The 22692-nt window shown below is 37.3% G+C and overlaps 1 protein-coding gene across 11 annotated transcripts in view; it reads right to left on the bottom strand.

Annotated features, from left to right (window-relative positions):
* The window catches only part of LOC111049000 (trithorax group protein osa), a 466078-nt gene that overhangs the window by 147207 nt on the left and 296179 nt on the right, over positions 1-22692 (bottom strand). For all 11 annotated transcript variants that reach the window (XR_005572269.1, XM_039436316.1, XM_039436315.1 and 8 more), the window contains one exon: positions 19404-19467. Coding sequence is in view for 6 of the 11 variants with exons in the window: in XM_039436316.1 (XP_039292250.1) it covers positions 19404-19467 (64 nt within the window). In the remaining 5 variants the exon portion in view is untranslated. The remainder of the gene's footprint in view (positions 1-19403; positions 19468-22692) is intronic.

Genomic DNA, 22692 nt, shown 5'->3' with positions numbered 1-22692 from the left:
TGATGGATCACTCTGAATCACTCCGTCACACAATTCATGAAGATTCAGTTACAGAGATTGATCATAGTTATTATTTCGTAATTCATCGTGGATTACATCTATTCTACCAAACAGATTGTGAATAATATGAGAAGAATTACCAGTTTCGCAATCACTCGAACTCCAAAATATCACATTTTTATTGGATCAGTTATCAATAAATATTCTCTGGGAATGCACTACTGGTAGCCTACTTCAGAACATCAATCTATTAGATTTATTGGACCAGTTATCAATATTCTCTGGAAATGCAATATTAATTGTACTCCGGAACATTAATTACATCAGTTATTAATATTCTCTGAATATGCAATATTCCCGATGGTGCATGAACACTAATGAGAGGGACAATGTCTTTCGTTTCTTGTCTTCTAGTTGGAAGAAGAGAATAGTGTACTTTGAATGGCAGCTACCAATCAGTGGTATGGTCGAAATCAGCGTTTGAAGTGTCTGATTGCAGACGCCAGCTGCGGCGAGTGGCAATCAGCAACAAAGGCATTGATGAAACCAGTCAGAAAAGGCAGAGGAAACGTGCGAGAGATTCATGTTTGTTGGGTGATGTCTCACACAGGTTTTCCGTGCAACATAAGGGTCTGTTGTACGGCTAGACCGTGGTCTACACCGCCTTTGGAGGCGGCAAAGACTCGACACTGGGGGCGGCGAACGGTGCGGGGGCGGGAAATAAACCGCAAGTCCTTGTCACACACCGTAGCGACTAGGGAGTGCGGTAAGAATATGCTTTGTGTGTGATTTGCATGGTGAATAATTAGCGATAAAGACAGCTCTAACCGCAGTCTTTCCCCTGGTTTCCTTCGACACATTTCCTCTCCCCTTCCCATCCAGCATGGTACCCACTCACTCCCACAACATGTCATGTTGAGAAATATGGAGCGAACGAGACAGAGGCGGTTTGTTGTTACCATGGATACAATTCACGACAAAACACGTCCCTTCCTGTTTAATTTCAGCGATCGGTCCAGTTATACATAGTTTCATTCCGGAAGAATGGAAGTGATGGGTGGTTCAGGAAGAAAGTTTGCTGACTGCGGATAAGGATAAAAAAGGAGTTAATAAGGAGTACAAATAAGCCTGCAGATAAGGAGTGATGAATAAGGGATAGAATTCATCAATGAGACGGTGATATAAAGATTTATACACTTCTATGGTGATGGCCATATTTTTCCTCAGTACCGTATAGCATTAAATTAAATTGTTGTAAATAATTATAACTTTATCCATGTTATATGTAACAAGTCTTTTTCTGAATAAACTCCTCTAATCGTTTTATACCCACAACCAGAGAATTTCATTGAACCACTGTGTTTGCAAATTGATTATTTTATTATTTCTGGATATTCATTGATTAATCAACCAAATAGAATACGAGCTGATCTTTGAAGTCGAGACGAGTTTGGATACGATAATGTTTGGAGTCGTCAAATTATTATAGTTTTAATCTGATGTAATACTATTCTTCCTTATCCTTCGTGTAAAACTTGTGTAAATATTAAAATCAACCTCTATAACCTTATCCATAACTCTCCTACACATTTCCCACTGAGCTTCAAAACTCCTCACAACAGTTACTAATCACTTTGCGTATCATATTCAACAATCAGATTACGTACACTTGCACAATGTTGTGTCTAATATGATTAAAAATTCTGAAACCAGTCAATTGAATGTGATGAGAACGTATTATGCTATGCATAGAATTATGAGAAGTACAAGAATAATTAGGAGCTCCCTCAAATATGAATTTTAAATATCCCTCTAAGAACCTGCTCAGAGCTATAAGGCAATAATTCCATGGTCATATATCAAACTGTGTATGAATTATGAACTGCTTACAGCAGCTTTATTGAATTTTATTATAGGGTATGTGCGATGGCAATATAGGTGAGGTATTTGCAGAACTCGCGGTGTGATATATAGGGTGGTAGCTGGAAACGACTTGTGCATACAACAGGTGAAACCGCAAAACCCTCTGTAAGCAACAACCCTCTTCTCAACAAGCACACTCACACTCACACTCGCCACGCAATCGAATACCTGTAAATATATATGAGCATACGAGATTCCCTCTCCTATTCATATCCACAATAAAATACTACTCATCATTTTTATTACAGCTGATGTTGACAGTTCTACCGCATATCTGACAATGGATTCAACTAAAAAATGTCATTGTTTCTGCTAGAAATAAGAATAGGAGATATACTGCTTTCAAGTGCTGTGAAAGCCCACGTAGAAGAGTTCACTAAGAAACTATGAAGAGATACGACAAGCAGCAAGCTTCGATCCTATAGCGATTCGAGTATACAGGACTTTGGCTCTACTTTTGTGATTCTTCAAAGAAGAATAATTATTCGTTTGCTTTGGAAAAATAGTTTGGAAAATCGGTTGTGTGGGAATTGTAACTGAACTCATATCCCTTGCATTCATTAGCTCTCTAGCCATTCTTTATCTCTGTCAAGTGGCGTCATCTGCTTTCCTCTTGAATTAGCACGAAGAATGTTATCAAGTTTCAAGTAAGTGTCGCACAGGAAGTGGGTCGGCTACTATCTACCCAAGGCGGGAAATAAACCGCAAGTCCTTGTCACACACCGTAGCGACTAGGGAGTGCGGTAAGAATATGCTTTGTGTGTGATTTGCATGGTGAATAATTAGCGATAAAGACAGCTCTAACCGCAGTCTTTCCCCTGGTTTCCTTCGACACATTTCCTCTCCCCTTCCCATCCAGCATGGTACCCACTCACTCCCACAACATGTCATGTTGAGAAATATGGAGCGAACGAGACAGAGGCGGTTTGTTGTTACCATGGATACAATTCACGACAAAACACGTCCCTTCCTGTTTAATTTCAGCGATCGGTCCAGTTATACATAGTTTCATTCCGGAAGAATGGAAGTGATGGGTGGTTCAGGAAGAAAGTTTGCTGACTGCGGATAAGGATAAAAAAGGAGTTAATAAGGAGTACAAATAAGCCTGCAGATAAGGAGTGATGAATAAGGGATAGAATTCATCAATGAGACGGTGATATAAAGATTTATACACTTCTATGGTGATGGCCATATTTTTCCTCAGTACCGTATAGCATTAAATTAAATTGTTGTAAATAATTATAACTTTATCCATGTTATATGTAACAAGTCTTTTTCTGAATAAACTCCTCTAATCGTTTTATACCCACAACCAGAGAATTTCATTGAACCACTGTGTTTGCAAATTTGATTATTTTATTATTTCTGGATATTCATTGATTAATCAACCAAATAGAATACGAGCTGATCTTTGAAGTCGAGACGAGTTTGGATACGATAATGTTTGGAGTCGTCAAATTATTATAGTTTTAATCTGATGTAATACTATTCTTCCTTATCCTTCGTGTAAAACTTGTGTAAATATTAAAATCAACCTCTATAACCTTATCCATAACTCTCCTACACATTTCCCACTGAGCTTCAAAACTCCTCACAACAGTTACTAATCACTTTGCGTATCATATTCAACAATCAGATTACGTACACTTGCACAATGTTGTGTCTAATATGATTAAAAATTCTGAAACCAGTCAATTGAATGTGATGAGAACGTATTATGCTATGCATAGAATTATGAGAAGTACAAGAATAATTAGGAGCTCCCTCAAATATGAATTTTAAATATCCCTCTAAGAACCTGCTCAGAGCTATAAGGCAATAATTCCCATGGTCATATATCAAACTGTGTATGAATTTATGAACTGCTTACAGCAGCTTTATTGAATTTTATTATAGGGTATGTGCGATGGCAATATAGGTGAGGTATTTGCAGAACTCGCGGTGTGATATATAGGGTGGTAGCTGGAAACGACTTGTGCATACAACAGGTGAAACCGCAAAACCCTCTGTAAGCAACAACCCTCTTCTCAACAAGCACACTCACACTCACACTCGCCCACGCAATCGAATACCTGTAAATATATATGAGCATACGAGATTCCCTCTCCTATTCATATCCACAATAAAATACTACTCATCCATTTTTATTACAGCTGATGTTGACAGTTCTACCGCATATCTGACAATGGATTCAACTAAAAAATGTCATTGTTTCTGCTAGAAATAAGAATAGGAGATATACTGCTTTCAAGTGCTGTGAAAGCCCACGTAGAAGAGTTCACTAAGAAACTATGAAGAGATACGACAAGCAGCAAGCTTCGATCCTATAGCGATTCGAGTATACAGGACTTTGGCTCTACTTTTGTGATTCTTCAAAGAAGAATAATTATTCGTTTGCTTTGGAAAAATAGTTTGGAAAATCGGTTGTGTGGGAATTGTAACTGAACTCATATCCCTTGCATTCATTAGCTCTCTAGCCATTCTTTATCTCTGTCAAGTGGCGTCATCTGCTTTCCTCTTGAATTAGCACGAAGAATGTTATCAAGTTTCAAGTAAGTGTCGCACAGGAAGTGGGTCGGCTACTATCTACCCAAGGCGGGAAATTGAAATTTCTCTCAACTAACATAGAAACCAGCAGGCGTAAAACGCTTCCTTTCCAGGGTATTAAATCATTCTTAACAATTCCAGGTTAATTTGAGGGGGGCTACCGTGTCTCGCTGGTTTCTCACTGATTTTTAGCTATGAAATTGGTAACAAAGCTACTCTTCTCTCTCTCCACCCTTGAAGTTTCTGTGCTTATCTCTGCATCTTCCGCTCGCTTTAGCGTCTTGGGTTTGCCTCCTTGCCACAAACTCCCAGGAAGGGAGAGAGTTGCTGCCTGTAAGGAAGCGAGGGAGAGCAACGCCTCTTGTAGATGTTGTCTGGACCGGAATTCGCAGCAAGTGAAACGGTAAGTCATTTGTGTGATTCAGGCAATGGTGAATCCATGCAGACTGGCTCACCGATAAGGTGCACGCTTCCCAATTACCAACTCCAAGGAGGAAACTTACTAAGATTATCGCAGTAGCTGAAATTTATACAGACTCGTCTAAGTAATGTGTAGAAAATGTGCCTAACTGTGCAATAGCTTCTCACTATGATACACATCCAGGATTATGCACTTATACGTTTTACGTGGGAAAACGGATAATTAAATACATATCAAATCTGTAAATATAGAAGATCACAGGCTGATACAAGTTACCACCCAATAAAGTTAGGCTATTCCATTTTCTCAAAACTGTTAGCCAATTCTAGTGAGAGAGCAGGATCTTCACCACTGCAATGGAATTAATATGTACTTCATTGATAATATAAATAGAAAGAAATATAAAAATCTCATTACCTTTTTTGAATTATTTTATTTTATTCCAGTGATAATATATAGAGCATCATCTGTGGAGTATAATTGTGTGAATTTATAAGCTTTATTTTAAAACAATTAAATGTTGATTTCCAGAAAAGCATATTTCTGATTTCAACACATTTTCGAAAATTCTATCATTTCTCTATTCTTCTTCCATTTATTTAAGTGTTGTTGATTCATTGATAGTGTTTAGATAGCTGAGGAAGTAAAAGAAGACGATGTTTTGTACGAATACCGTAGCTAGAAGGGAATGAAAATACGTAGATCATGACTCTTCCACAAAAATTACTCGAATGTTGTCCCAAGAAATATAATTAGTGCAAAGCACAGTCGAGATGGACCTTTGCTGTTCTTCCCTGGTCCTTGGACTCGTCGAGGGAATAAAACCTACAACATCTCAGCCTACCGCAGAGTCGAGAGACTCATAGATTTTCATTATGATTTAATTTCGCTTCTCTACATGCGATGGCGGCGGCGAAAGAAAGTGGAAGAGCCGCCTTGCCAAGGAAGAACAACTCGCATGCCTAAATTATGGCTACAATTTAGGAAGTGTTTAAGAATGCATTAAGGCATGACAGAGAGGGGGCCGAGTTTGGTTTTGCTTGTGGGGCAATAGTTAATCCTCCTTGTTTCTTTTCTCAGTCGCTTTTTTCGGCCGCGTTTTCTGCGTATTGTACCTGAAGTTCGTAATTGTTCCTCGGAGAGATGAGACAGCTAGGTTTCGGTTTTGCAAAATGTACAGCCAACTTTCTATCCTTGATACTTTCTTGGTTTCCCCTCGTGTTCCGTTGCCGGCATCGCATAAAATATTCAGAACTGATTTAGAAATTAGGCCCCTGTTTTTTACTTGCCAGACATTCTAATGCTGTCTTCTGCTCCGCGCCTCATCTGCTCCCTTCCGGATAAAAAGCTTATGTATTTTCTGATTAGCCGAATAATGAGGAACCCGTAGAGGAATATGGCCACCGCGAAGAGACAGGGAGAAGCATCTCTTGCCTGTGCATACCAAATGAGTATCTCTTCTCTCGAACACTGCACCAGTCACCCTTCTTTACTTATTACCCTTTCTGATCAGTATTGACATTATCTCTTGTAGCTGAACAATCGCAAAAGTAGCTAGAGTTCTGATAAGGAACCTATAGGATGGGAATTTGAGATTAGATGGTTCAAGATAAATTGAGCCAAATTCTATCTGCTATGCTGTAAAAGTCTAGATCTTTTATTGTTTATTGGATTGGGATAATAGTTGCAGTAAAGAATCAAAAAGTGTTGGGAATCAGAAGCTAGTACTTTGTAATAAAAATAGTAACAAAAATAGCCAATTATGGAAAAGTTCCACAACATCAACATTCACGCTACAAACTTATTCAAAACAAAATTACTGGATTCCTGGTGATTAATATGTAATTTTTAGCTTACAGAGATTGCACATGATTTATGCACTTTTTTACACATGAACTTCATTTTCCTAGACCTCATCAATAATATTGATTTCCAATAAATTATCCCAAGGATATACAAATGAATTCAAAACTTCATGCTAGAGAACGCTAGAATTGGATTTCATTCCAATTTAGCTGTCTTGATGGTAGGGATAACCGATTCAAACATTAAGGTGAGAAGTATGTAGCTGCAGTGAGCTTGGTTTGGATACAGTAAATCCAGGACTGAGAGAGGAGGAAGATGGAGTGAAGTAGTTAAGTGAACGGATTGGCTGAATCTTGCACAAGTGTGTCAGGGGGGTAGTGCAGGGGGGCTCGGTTTGGGGGCGGTTCGCTCAGTTCAGGGGGCGGAGGCATGTGTGGTTTGGGGGCGGCAGGGGCAATTCTGCCCCCCGCGCCTAGTGTTGGGGGGGGAGAAGAGCCCCGGCTTAGTGACGCACCATTTACCTCGAACAATCGCTCTGTCCGAAGCACACGGATCCTAAGATGCACAAACTTTGAATTTCCTGTGTCTTCGAACAGAGTTTCCAGATAGTTCTCTATTATTGCTCGGAGTCAGTGATGTCGGGCCAGCGTCCCTGAACTATAAGAGCTCAGTTGTTGTCTGTAAATTTCCTCTTACCAACTGATTCAATATGCTTTCCTCATAAGTGATGCTTTCTAGGAAGAAAAATTCCTTCTTACTTTCAAATTTCCTCATTTTGACTATGATGAGAGATTTCATTTGCGTGAAGCAGGGAGTTCAATAATAATTCTTGACGACTCGAGACCACCATTGGAAATTTTAACTGTAAATGTTATTTCAAGTTATTGACAATAGATCTTCTTCGCTAGTGAAGGGTTGACAAGTGATAATGGATCAGTTATAGGTGAACAGAATATACGTTGCAGATGTATTCAATTGAGCTCGATATAATGCCAAGCAATAAAGTAGAAACTCGACTAACATCTCTGCAATGGTACTTGGAACACAACAAAGAATTTGAGATGGTTGCCAACTGTTACTGATTTTATGTTAACTCTGATTTCGGTTAAAACTACCTCACAACCCAGAGATCAATGTCAATCCTGAAAAACGTTGATGATGTATCATTGTATCGAAGTTTCTGAGAAGATCTGGGATGATTTATTATGCAGAAAACAATCTGACCAATGTAAAAAAGATATACGAGTTCATGACTCATCAATTATTCATTTCAGATATCCATATTCGTGAGTGATTTTCATGCTTTTTAAATTACTTCTGATTCGTCGAAACAAAAGCTTGAAAAGAATAATAAGAAGTTATCAATGTAGTAATTCACAGTGCTATTGTCGAAAAATGTGGGGACTAACTAATTCATTGACTGATGATACTAATCTACCAGGAATATACCGACAATAAATTGCTCATTTAAAAATTTTGAAATTTTACTGGAGACTCAAATCAAAGACTGAAGTGGTAAGTTGATGCTTGCAATAATTTTTGGTATCAGGGGTGGAATCCAAAAGCTGCTACTGAGAGGAAACTCCTAGGCAACGGAAGTTTGCTAGGTCTTCCGGAGCCGAGCAGGGTGACCCTCCAGAGACAATAGCGCCCTCCGGAAAAACCAACGTGTTCCGGTCAAGCTGCTTCAAAATTCCTCCTCTTGTATCCGTTTCTCTGCCTCTCGAACACATTCTCTCCTCCTCTTACTCAATACAATCCTCACAGTTGGATTCCCTCTGTCTCTGTTCCTCCAAGTCACACAATCATCCTATCCTTTTTAATTTCCGTCGATACAACCCTTACAAGTTTTTCTATGCAATGGAATGGGGAGAAAACAGGGGTTGATTGGAAGGGATTACAATAGACGTCAACAAACACACAGATTCAATTAGTATGAAACAATGATATAGGATTCAATAATGTAAGAGTGCCTATTAAATAATATTATAATCCTATTTGAATGATGTTTTTTGAAAAGTCCACAATAATTCTTCACCGTATTTGATAAACAGTTGAAAAATTATAACTTGCACCTTCTTTCCAATGGCCAGTTGAATTGTGAAGTTTCATCAGCTCTAAAATTGAATTCATAAAACATTTTTCATAGAATGAGATGGAATCAGATCGGAATATCCACGGAAATAGGTTTTTATGATTGAAGAATATGATATTCATGGAAGAGGAACCAAGGAATTAATAATTTCATTACATCATTGAAATCAAAAGCTTCAAGAGATTATTTTGTATAGGACTTTCATTGTCTAATCAATAATTATTATCTATTGTCTATTGAATTTTCGTATAAATTAGAATTGGAACCGTTTTGGTCTCAAGCCTGTGGTACTTTGCTGGATGTTGTGCTATACGGTATGTTAAATGATTGAATAAATAAATGAATAAATTCCAACTTTCATTATTTCTATCAATGTGAATTATTCCTATCCTTTCATTATTCCTATCCATAGTAGGCTTACGACCACTATCATTACAACTTTTCGTTTCAAGCATTAGAATTGACCCAAGTGGAACGGAGTTGACCTAAGTGGAATTGATTCTATGAGAAACGGAGTATAATAATAAAAAAACACGATCACCTATAGAACTCAAAGTGGAAAACCCGTTAGAGTAATGTAAGTACAAATATTATATGATCTACTATAGAATATAACAGAATCGCTCCTATAAAAAGCTGATAAAAACACCAACAGAGTGAATAAATCGTTTTTCCACCGGATAACTCCATTGAACCCTCTCTCAACGCCCCCTTTCGAGTGCTGTCGAGGTGTGAAACAGACTGATCACTGGCTATTGAAAAAACAAACTGACAGACAGATAAGAGCGCTGAAAGATACGTTGACGATCCGTTTAATTGGCCGAGTGTTTTCGGGGGACTGTTAGCAAACGGGTTGATTCCAGCCGACGCGGTTTCTGCTTTTCGATGGGCAACTGTCGGTAAACGTATGTGTGTGGATGCGTGGCCTGTAGTAGGTGTGCGAGTGTGTGTGTGTACTGCGAGGGTGGTTACATTGACTGACCACCTGTTGCGGCTATTTTTACCGTCCACACGCATTATACGGTTCCCCCTTATTGCGGTATATCAGCCTCAGTACAGCAGCACACTCGACCATGTACTAAACGGACGTTGCTGCAGCTTTAAATGATATCGTCGCTAATATAAATAAATTAACAACGCCCACTTGTCTCCATGCGACGAAAACCAGAAATTTGATTAAAGCACTCATCGGATTCTGTAATTTAATTACTGTTGGCCAATTTTAAGCTTCATTATGGCAATTTATTTCGCACGACAAATTGTTTACTCACATTGATTGATGTCATTCAGTACTGTGAAACGTATTGTATAGTAAATGTACTGTGAAAGTACTTTTATATTGTTTCCGAAGATTGTGTTTAGGTTTTTTAGTGCTATTCATCTAAGTATCGTTGATGAACCTTAAATGGTTATATTATATAAAATCATATTTCAACTAATATTTATGTGGTATTGAAATTAATATCATGCAACAATTTTAATCGATCACTTCTCCATTTCATTATTCGAATTTGATAGATAGAATAAGAAAGTGTATGTAAAGCTATGAATTAGTATGAGCAAATCATTTGTGAAGAAGAGGGTAAATTCAACTAAAAATTATTCTTACTTCAATGAAGACTGAATCATTTCCAATTACTATACAAAGTAACTGAGTAGCGTAAAAGTATAAGATAGTATAAGATTCCTTGATTTGTTATTTGATTAATTTATAATAGTTTTATTGTTTGAGTTATGTGAGCCATCCAATTGATAATGCATCAATTACGTTTATTGCAGATGATCCATTAAGAAGATTGATGTGATTGAATCATATCGATATGATTAGTACGTGTGATCTAATTCTACCAATCAGAATTCGAGCAACTGCATTATTGAGGACTGGAATTTCAAGAGAAGATGAGAGGAAGATGAATAGCAGTGAAACAATGACAAGGAGAGAAGCGAATAACTCAGATGAGTTCTGGAACTTTTCGACGAAGTTGATGAAGAAAAAACGTTGTCGCGTAATATTATAATGAACGAATGTCTTACAATGGAAACAATAAGAATGAAAACGAAAGGGAGGCATAATAGACATCATTGGAAGTGTGAGTAGAGTAGGAAGAGGGAGAATGTAGAGTAGAAGAGAAGGAAACCGGGAGAAGAAAATTGGCAGCGAGTACAAGAATAACAACTCTTGCTGCTTTCCATTACCCGCTCACGGTTGGCGAAAGAATGACGGAAGAAAAACAAATTTTCATCTAATTTCTTACAAGCACGCTTCAGCTTGGCTCTCTACTCATTTTCTCTGATGAATATAATGTAAACGTGGCGGCAAGGAACGATCTTGTTGCTTTTCTTAAGAAAATTTCTCGAGAAACTTCAAGTGGTCTTCATAAGAATGAACCAACTGAAGACTGCCATGATTTCTCCAAGGATGGATTTCCCCAGGAGTCTCTGATTGCCCATCGAGTTCAAAACACAATTTACAGCGGTTTTGGTCGAGATGACAAGTCATGTCAGTCAATCTCTGAGATTTCGAGTTGAATTATTCTGTTTTTCAGATCTTGTTGAGGATGATAAGGACTGAGGTTCATCTTTTCTACTCTACGGAATTCTACAGCAATGTCTCACAAGCTTCCAAGTTTTCTGATTCATTTGTACTATCGACTTCCTCAACTTGAATTAATTCCAAAATCCCTTTTTCTGGAGAACAAAAATAATAAGTGATAGAACTGGAAATCAGAATCCTCTCATATCCAGTACCAATATTCCAGTTTTTCTTCACATCAAGTAAAACTTCTCAGTTCCAAAAGCTTTGGACCCATAGTTATAGAGCCAAACTGAATTCGAGAACAGCTAATGCGTAGTTCTGATTCTGGTGAGAACAAAAAAACATATAATTATCTTATAATAGCAAGCCCACAGAGTCAAAGATTAACACCAGAGTATAAATAAAATTCGATGATCGGATAATAATTGAAAAATTATGTTCATCATTAGAAACAACTGGAAAATTTCCTGTGACAGTAATCTCACCACCTATGACAATTCTATGGGGTTACAAAATTACATTCCTTATCATTAGATAATAATATGTCATCATTATGGAATATGTTAATGATAGATTGATGAATCTGATTAAATTAGTAAAAATGTCATTAATTATTAATAAAAATGTTATTTAAAATGTTTTCCAAAAATATTGCATCAAGTTTTCGTCATTCCACTTTGAATGGAGTAAAATGATTATTTATGGTGAAGTTGTGTCCTTTGAAAATTTCCCCCATATAAGATGAGAAAAACCAGCAAAGCAATCGTCATTTGTCGCACTTTTTGCTACGTGATGAATTGATGTTCTTTAGCAGGCGCCTACAGTTTGAAGCAGAAAAGGTTCACTTTTTATTGCGCCATTAGGAGTTTTGACTTCGTTAAAAAACAGGAGGCACAGCTTGAGTGCAAAAGGAAGAGATAATTGTGGCGGAAGGAGGGCCCCCAAGAACTTTGCAATCATTCAAAAACCCTTTCATTCGTTCTTGGTTTAGGGGAGATGTCGGTGACTTGAGTGACCAAATTCTGGACTTTTGTTACTACGGTTTTATCTCTATCAGTTTTTCTGATACACTCATGATGAGTGGTCGAGAACAGAAATATCTTCATCCACTCTATTCTATACTGTCGGTGTCTGAGATGGAGATATTGGATGATTTCGTGAATGACATGGAACACTTGCTGTTTGTGGAGTGAAGTAGTCATAAGAAATTATCAAACAGCCAGAACAAAATATTATAATAATGACGAATTCATCATCAAATGAATAGAATAGATATCCAATCGATTATCATTCAGGAAAATTGCACTTTACTTAAAATCCGATCTGTGAATTATCTAATAATCAGCAATAACAAATAATCTATTTTGATGATCAATGAAATAGAACATTGATGATGTTCAGTAATTCCATTTCCAATACTTTATAGTTCTCTCTTCATTGAGAATGTCACTGCTCTGTTCATAAGCAAAACAACATTAATATTTTTTGATAATTGGAAAAACTATAGTTCACATGGTATTCCAAGTCTTCATAGACATCTAAGACATTCTAAAGAAATACTAAAGTTCACACGGCATTCCAAGTCTTTATAGACATTCTAAGTCTTCTAGGCTTCTATCAGTAGTATCTAGTACTTTCTACAGTACGTAATTGAAAGTACAGTATACACTGTTTACTGTAAATTTATTATTCATTCCTTGAAACTTGAAACCGTTGAGCCAAGAGCCAGCTGATGAGCACTCAGCTTCATCCACTTCAACCCTTCCACCGCCAACCAAAACCTAATCCGACATTTTATTGAAAACCTTCTCCTTTGTTTACACTTTAAACAGGCAGCCGGATTAAAGCTGAGAAGAAAATCTCGTCAGCTGCTGGCTCCATCAACAAACACATGAAGACTTTGGAAAAGACGAGATTGATAGTGACGGAGTGTCAACAACTCCACACTCAGTTTCCCCATCTTAAACCCTTCACTTCAATTCAGATTACTTCCAGTCTTTCTCCACTTTGTTCTGGAGGCTACACGTGAGTTTTCTGTTGTTTCAGGTGGTGAGGAAGCTCCAAGAATTTTGAAGAAATTATTTCAAGGAGAGATTATTTTAATTATAATGCCGATCATGTCTTAAAACAGCGACATGAGTGAAATGTTCGAACATATCACACAGCTATGTCGATGAAATTGTTGATCTTCATACTGCGTTTCAATAGATGATATCTTTTACTTAAATATAGTGAAGTTAATACTTTTAACATAGAAAAATAGAATCTGATCAACTTTTCTTGTGCATTTCCCTTTGTATCTACTGAAAGCTAGTATTATCAATCGAATGAAGTAAGCATGATAGCAAACATAGAATTCAACTCATTTGTGAAATACTTTGTCAGCTTACTTGCTAATTTCATGATACTCATAGCAATAATTTCATAATTTAGTGAGCTACCAGGGAATATTCTATAATCAGTGCATCTTCGATCGTCAACGTAATATGAAACAATATTGATACGAATTATAATTTTTGGGCATAATTTGTTATCTTTCTGATTTGAAATGAGAAGGTTTCTATGAATCATATAAGCTTCAAGACTCATTATTCTTGATCAACAATCCTATTTGAAATTTCTCAGCATAACATTAAAAATTACTTACTTATTTGCATAAATACTATACAATCTATTAATGCAATCTATATCAAGCAAACTGACATCTTACGCAATAATAGTTCATAAATTCAAGGGTTAATTGCTTGAAGATGGTTGAAGATGAATGAGCTTCAAAGCAATAATTCTGATGTTATTCAAAGCAATAACATCAGCAGCATCATTACGATCAGCAAGAGTAGTAGTAGCAGTTGCAATCAGCAGCAGTAATGGTGGTAACTGTTTCACTAGTTGCATTCCTTATAAATAGCATCAATGCATCTAATAAATGCCAGTTTGATACTGATCTCACTATAGCAGCAGTAGCAGCATCAGCAGTAGCTGCAGTATCAGTAGCAGTATCAGTAGCAGACAGTAGCGTTTCAAGCGGGTCATGAATTGCAATCAAACGGGTGATTCGTGAAACGAAGCGTGTCGAGATTGTTCTCCATGAGGGCATCGGCTGATGCTGCAAGACACTCACTCGCCAGACCCCGGAAAACCAGTCGCCTTCAGCCAAACTTGGTTGTGTTGTGCTGCTCACTTCACCCCATTACATTGCCATGTCTGGCGCGGGTTATTGTTATTGAGTTGATCCAATAATATAAGCATCGAACCTCAAATATGGTGCGGGAGGAAGGAGGATGTGGTGGTTGGTTAGGAGGAGGATTAAGATGAGGAGAGACGTTGGAGGAGGAGAAGCGGTGCTTGGAGAATATTGAGAGAGGAAGAAGAAGGAGATTGATTAGAGGACGGAGCATGAATAGGAGGAGGAAGAAGGAGATTGATATGAAGACAGAGCAAATTAAGAAGAAAAAGAAGACAGTAAAGGGAGAGCAGGAAGAGGACAAGAATGAAGTAAAAAACATATTAGAGGATGAGGAGTAAGACAGTAATGATGTAAATATAGAAAACAAGAAAAAATTCAAGAGAATTTAGACGGAGCTAGAAGCATTAGGGGAAAATTGAGGCCAGAGAATAAACGCGAAGGTTAATGATCATCAGAACAAGAAGTACAGGAAGTAAAAGAAAAATATTAACATGCAAGTGGAGAACGACTAGAAAAAGATAAAATTGAGGATATAGGTGATTATGGTATAAACATGAGAACATGGTTTCAATGACAATGACATGGCAATCAATGACCATGAGAACATGGTTCATGTATGAACATGAGAAGGATGAGATAAAGATGAAGGAGCAAGAAAATGGAGAGAACAGGAAAATAAGTAGTAGGGGAGGCTTACAAGAAGAATAGCGATGGAAAGAATGAGGAGGATAAAGAGATAAAGTGGAAGGAAAAATATGGAAAGGAGTTGGAGAAGAAGGAAAAATTGATTAGGAATCAGGAATGAGAAAATGAGAACGAGAAGATGTGAAAAAAAAGTTACTCCGGAAAGAATAAAAACTTGAAAACTTAAGTGCAGTTGAGGAAGGAAAGTGAACAGGATGATGGAGAGAGATGAGGGTGCATGAATCTAGGAAGAAGCGAGAGAAGAGACGAAGCGAGAGAAACAAGAGGCTGCTATCGTAGCAAATTGAAGACAACATTGGGGAAGCTGTAGGGAGATGCTTGCAAGAAGGGACCAAGATCTCGTGTGACTTAGCAAGTGGCCATGATAAGTAATTAGTAGGAAAATCGAATTCCTCACAGGCATTCAGCTGATTCGTGAAATTGGGTAGAAACTTGATTGTTGCAGCTATTGTAGCGTTTATATAGTGTTTAAACAGTAAAAATGTTCCTCGAAAATTAATTCTTGGAAATAAATATTCCAATTATATTGAAATAAAATCACTGTGCACTGTACAGTTAGAGGTTTATTAATAAGGTGATTTATTTATTTTGAGTACTATCCGATCTGGTAGAGAGTGAATCAATAATAAGATGTTTCAAGTCAATTGGTCCCGGTTACCAGCTCAATCTCAGCATTCAACCCCATTTCATTCAGGCCCGGTTCCTAGATCACTCATTAAATCGAATGGACTATATAACCTAGATATTCTATTGTCAATTATATTCGAAAGGTGACCTAGAAATCATGCCTATAACTTCTATTCATAATTATAGAAAAAGTCACAAACAGTAGGTACTTTCATTGAAAATCTTCAAAATCAACGGTTCTTTTCCCACCGAATCAAAAAATATACGAATTCTGCATTATTATTTGATTTGCAGCTTGAAAATTTCATATTTTTCGAAACTTGCAAATTGATATTATTATTGCTATAATAATTATCCATTTTCTGTGAGATCAGAATGATTGATGTTAAATTTATAGCATCAATTAAGAACTCCGTTCTATTAGTTTTTCTATTTTTTCCTTGCTTCGAATCTCAATTGGCGTTCCCAAATTCAATTCAAACCTTAATAATTTACCTTTCTCCTTATCAAGAAGCATTCCTAAATGTGACTCAAACCCTTAAACGTTTGAAAATGATGGGGCGATCATGAATATCCTGATGTGATGATATGGAAGTCAATATTTCGAGAAATATGAAAGAGAAAAGAGTTCAAATACAAAGAAGTGGTTGAAGAAGCTGCTTGGTCGAGCAAGGGAGTAACCCACTAGGGGAGCAGACTGTGCACTAGTAGCTGGAGAAGCCGCAGTAGGAGCAGCTCTTTGGGTAGCTGGAGGCTACAGCGTGTGTGGTTTCTGCACAACTCACCCTTTCGCCGATCTGTCTTTGTCTTGGCCACGGAGGCATCCTCTGGCATCTCTGTCTTGGAAATTCTCAGTCGCCCTTCACCTCCTCAGCGGTTAGTTTGCCGTTTCTCCTCCCTCGCAAGTTTGATGCAAGCATGTCTTCCTCCTCCTCATATTTCTACTTTCTCTTCTTATTCTTCTCTTCTCCTTCGTCTCAGCGGTGGCCACCCTCCACCACCCCGGGGCCATTCGAGTCTCGCTTTCCGCAAATATTTGACCATCTTATTCCACCCCTCCCCTTATGTGCGCCCCCACTCTTCCTTGTCCCCTCGTCATCATAATCATCGATGGTGGGTCTCTGCTCTGCTCACAGTCAACATGTTCTCTTTGCTTCAATTTACATCTCCTGCTGTCATATTTGAGATACGAGTCATGAATAACTTTTCCTATGTTTTTCTCTGATTGAGTGACGCTCACCAATACTTGTAAAATACCAGTCTATTGAATATGGATTCGGAGCATAGAATGCTCATAATATACAGTGATTAATACAATAAACTATCAGGATGGAAAAATGGCATTATCTGGTGATATGAAGAGAATTTTTTTCACAGCTTGGGTGGTGTGATTGAATGATATAATTTTAATGAATTTTTTTCCAGTTGAACATCGATGATCGAGGTCCAATCGAACTATTCAACTCTTCATCAAAAGTGGCCGAAAATCAATATTGATGACACCCCTAATCTTTAAAATTCAACCAATCCACCAATACTATTGACTAGATTAAATACTTGATTTCCTACCATCATTCAACAGAAAACTCTACATGGCTAATCGTACATATGCGATCTGGCCCATAACAATTTCCGCCAGTCAATACATGACTGCTTGCCTGATAAACTTTGGAAACTGATACGGGATCGCTGTGCGATTGCAGTTGGCAATTTCCGCTGGATTTCCATCGTTTCATCCGGTACTTGTCGTATTGCTTGCCCTTCAAAGACTGACTGACGTCAGATGATGAGGTTGAAGAGAGAGAGAGAGAAAACACCACCTGCTGTGATGAGTGAACAGCGAGTGGTGATGATGATGATGATGGTGGATGATGAATGATGGAAGGAATTCGCTGAAGATGATGCTTCGACAAATTAGATGCTTGCAAGCATCCGACTTCAATGTTCTTGTTATCTGAAGAGGTGGGTGTTGGTTAGTGCCGAGAGTGCAATTAAAAAGTTTCTCCCGAAATTGTTTCGGGAAATGGTAACACGGTATGCCATCGAAGATTCATGCTTCAATTCGTCTACCATCGTTCAATTTTGTTACACAGTTGATAATAATGCAACATTGATTCATCAAACGTTATTGTCCGGGATTGTGTAACATGATAATAATAGAAGATAATCTCTGTTCAATTTCAAAGTAGACGTATGATCAGTTCACGTTATCAAGAATCGGTAACAAATTACATCAGTAACAGTGCAGATATTTAATTAAATAGTGTAAGAACTTTAATAATTATCACCTTTGAATGAGATATCAACTCATATTTTTGGAATCTGGAAACATAACCTTCCACAATTCGGGAAAAAGACAGTTTCATGCTCTGATGTGCACTGACTGTATACAATATGATATGATACAATATGTGATATCAAACAATATGATAATCTGTTACTGCTTTGCTAATAAAATTAAATAAAATTGAAGGAGCGGATCTAGATTGCATAATTTTCATACATCTTTATTAAATGTCATTTGAATCTCTAACAGAACAAGTAATATTTCTGTTAAGTAGTCTATCATGTTAATCAGATGAATTTGGAATTATTATGCTTCATTGAGAGTTATAAATTTGTTCAGTTGATTTTAATCCATTTATAAAATTGATTTTTTGATTCCGATCCTTATCACCCTCAATTTAAAATGCTCTCCTCATTATTTGAAAGCACCTTGATGGCAGGAAAGATTTGAGACTTGACGATGATGTTGCAGTGCTCCTGGATTGCCGGAAACTCAAAACAACGATCAAACTTGAACGGTAAAGTTTACAGCAAGAAAGCGAACTCCAATAACAAAACAACAATAAGAATTTGTTGTTTCCGAAAAATTGATACAACGACCGGTGAAAAGTGCAGTGCTTCAGATGGGCGAAAACTTCGTGTTTTCATTATTATCAACCATCGCAACTTTGAACTTCCTCCTTATCATTTCTCCACCCCTCTCCACCGCCATTCGATCTTTTCTCTTCCTCTCTCTGTCTTCTTCTCATCATTTTTGCTCCTTCAATTCCGAGGCGAGGACTCCGCTTATAACAATAATAATGACAGGCGAAACAGTCGAATTCGCCCTCAGTTGTTGGAAACTGGTAACTCGTGTTTTAACAACGGATGCTTTCATGCAAAAGCAAATCTCAGGTTGGTGCCGGTGCAACTTATATCGTTACGATAATGATGGAGAAGTAGCCTCGAGTTCCGATTTTCTCAATTATTTGAATCATTTGTTGAATTATTGTCGAACTAGTACTAACTCGAGATTGAACATTATATTCCATGCTCGTCTCCTTCGACCATTCATTCATACTATAGAATAAGGATAATATAAGGATGAATAGAGTATTCAATCAATAATAGGTTCCATCCACCTCGGTCATACACACAGCAGTTCTCACCACCAATAGCTCTCACTACCCTGCCATTGGAAAAACAGATGGGTCTGGTAATTTTTCGAAGTTAATTCACCGTAAAAATATATATTAAAAAAAAATTGTTTATATATTTGAAAAAATCTTACCTTCAGGCTGTAGAGCCGGATCTGTTTCGTCGTCTTCTTTTTGAGTTGTCCACCTGTGATAGTACTGAAAAAGAAACACATACATTTTCTTCAGTTTATTGAAAATTCATCAAATATTAGAAAGTCATTCTATCAAAAAATATTCTGAAATTTTTTGATAATTAACGTTCACTAGATACAATTTGAAGAGTTTATAGTGGGAGTATGAGAGCTTATAGGAGAAATGAGTTATATTGAATAAACTATAATTAATATCATGCTTTTCTCTTCATTATTCTGTTCTGTTCCTTTTATTTTTTTATAATTGAGAGTAACTTGCTTAATGGCTAAATAAGGTCGGAGCAGATAGTACCATTTAAATTTCCAAAAATCAATGAATTTATTTTTCATTTTTACAGTTTATAAAATTTATTGGTATGCTGATCACATTGATTGGAGTAGTAAAATTTTTAACCAATCATGAATAAAATGTCATTTCAAGGCGTATTGACTTAAAATCTTGTTTCTTGATATCTTACTAGGAAACTCTAGCCTTCTTTGTGAAAGCCAAGAAAGTGAAAGTGCAGAGCTTGCAATCAAGGCTTGCTAAACGATTCAATTCATTTGAAACACGAGTGAAATGAGTGAGAACTCTGTAGCTGAGTGATTTTTGAATTAGCTGTGCTGTATTTGCAGCTGATTGAGTAATGAACTAAGGACTGAAGAAGTCTTTGAAACTTTCTTGAAGGAGCAATCAAAGATAACAGTCTGACACTGAAGCATTCCTCAATATTTATTTTCCCAATTTTCCCGAGACGTTTTCTACTGAACGGTTAACTGCAATTCATCTTACTTTTCGTGACCCTTCAGAGTGGAAGCATTTCCTCATCTTAACTGCTTTGATTCTGTGATGCAATCAAGTTCAAGTGATCCCTGGTCTCTCTGGAGAGTAAGAAATAGAACCCTGGCGTTCAACTTTTGATTTCATGAGTTATTGGAGATAATTTGAAGTTTATCGACCTTTCAATGATTGAATTCTCTCGGGAAATATGTGATTGACTTCTACTTCTCTATTAATACAAAGTCTATTTTACTTGTCAATTTTACAATTTTTTTCAGATGTAAAGAAAGTAAAATTGAATGAAACATTCTTCCGATTTAAGATTGGAATAATACATATGCAAACAATATATTTTTGTTGAAATTATTATTCATTACGACCTAATACAGTATATTATTCTCTTTTTGATGACTTCCACGTAAATTATATACAGTACCTCTGTTCCTTACACAACCAAGGACGATGCGATAAGATAAGGTTTCGGCAAAGCATGCGAATGCCTAAGAAGTGAGCAATACAGAATTGAGACTAGTGGCTGTTACTATAAATGACGGAATACAGTTCAAAATAATGGTAAAATGCAATTTTTATGTGCTGTTGAATTTGTAGAAAATTATTAAAAAACTCCAATATTCAAATAACTATAGCCTAAATGTAAGAAGATTTCCAGCTTTAGAACTTCAAGAAAGAGTGATAAGGTAACTGAGAGAGAAAGAGTAAGTCGACGAGCATAAGGGAAACAGAATCAGAAAGCAGCCTACGCCTAGGGAGTATCCAACCAAGGACGATGCGATAAGATAAGGTGGCAGTGTCTGGATTCGGCAAAGCAGGCGACACTCGGAAGAAGCTGGGTGCGAGAGAGCGAGAGAGATAGAGGACCGAGTAGACCTTCTCTGTCTGTTACACGCTGGTTGTTATGGAATGGCACTTTAATTACTCTAATGGGAACGACCGAATGTTAATTACAATTCAAAGTCTAAAAAGACGGCTGGCATAGCAATTTACATTGGGATGGTGGTGGGAGGGGGGTTGACAGATGAGAGGGGGGGGGGTAGTGTTGTGGGGAAGGGGGAGAAGTCGTCAAAGTGCTCGCCGATCAGAAAGAGCTCTCCGGGATGCAGCTCTTTGATTTTATCCAAATTCTCGCGAAAATTGAGGGGAGATGCGCGCAGATAAGTACACTAATTATAAGGAGGCGTAGACGAGGCGTAATGTTGCTGTAGACGAATGGTGTGTGGTGAAAGTAGTTGTGCAGTGAAGATGTTGATAATGCGAAGGAACAGATGTGAAAGTCATTGTGAGATGACTAGAGCTGAGGAAAGTGTGAGGAAGAAGGTGAAATGCGGAATAATATGGAAGAGAATAAGAATAGAGATAGAAGAAACTACGAGAATGTAGGATGATGAAACTACTAAATTTCAAAGATCGCCTATTTTATGATTCATAATCTGATTTATTCCAATACTAAGATAATTCCAAGAATTTATCAAGTTCATTTACTCAACATTTATCCCATCTTTATAATCATTAGGGTACTTTATTCTCAAGAATTAATCTCAAAATTCGTCAAGAAAACTTCTGATAAATCATGGAAGCTATGATTTCATGAGAATCATGGAGATCTTTTTAGTATAAATTCTTCATGATTCTCTTTCTGTTCAAAATGGCAATATTGTACCAATCCCATGTAGGGTAACCTGAACCAATAAATTTCAACCAAAGTGGTTCTGACTCGTTTACAGTCGGCTAGGAAACAATAATAATAGGCGCGGCATTACTTTAGCTCTTGCTGCGGCAATTGTCATGGGACATGTGGAGCTAAAGCAATTGTGCATGAGCAAAGGATAATGGAAGTTAGAATGTGCCGACGCTACAAAGAGAATCGTTAGGGTAAGTCAAAGAGACGCAAAGACGCGAAAATGTGGAATGCGCTCGGCGGGGGATGAATATTGTGAACTGAAGATGGTCTATTGCCATATTTCACAATTGAAGCTACAATGATGAGGCGGTTCCATCACTCACGTGAGCTTATTGCTGATTAGTCCCTTCCATTCAGACTGTGCACTATCTTTTATCTTCCCCAAACGTCAAAGGAAATTTTACCCTTTATCATTTTCAAATGTTTCCACTGCTTCGATAACTGGGTACCTTGTGGAATATCATAAGAAGGGATGAGTGAGTACCTTGCTTCTTTGTGTGATGTAAGCCTGTGTCTACTTCCAAAAATTGAAGTCCAGTGACATTCAAGGGAACGAATGGATGAGGAATATGAATTCTACAACACTGTTGTGGAGGATAAATGCATGGAATTCATTGAAATGTGTTTCCACTACTAAGGATTGCTAAATTACATGTGTGAAGGTTTAAAAAGAAGAAGTAAGTCGTGATGAAGATCGATGCCACCTGACAGCTGTGCAACAATGAAACATTTATTTTATTTTATATTTTTACAAGAAAGCACTGACCGAG

The sequence above is a fragment of the Nilaparvata lugens genome, chromosome 10 (genome assembly GCF_014356525.2).
Source record: "Nilaparvata lugens isolate BPH chromosome 10, ASM1435652v1, whole genome shotgun sequence".
Lineage (NCBI taxonomy): Eukaryota > Metazoa > Arthropoda > Insecta > Hemiptera > Delphacidae > Nilaparvata > Nilaparvata lugens.
The sequence above is the reverse complement of the archived record's forward strand: the minus strand, read 5'-3'. Positions and strand labels throughout refer to the sequence as shown.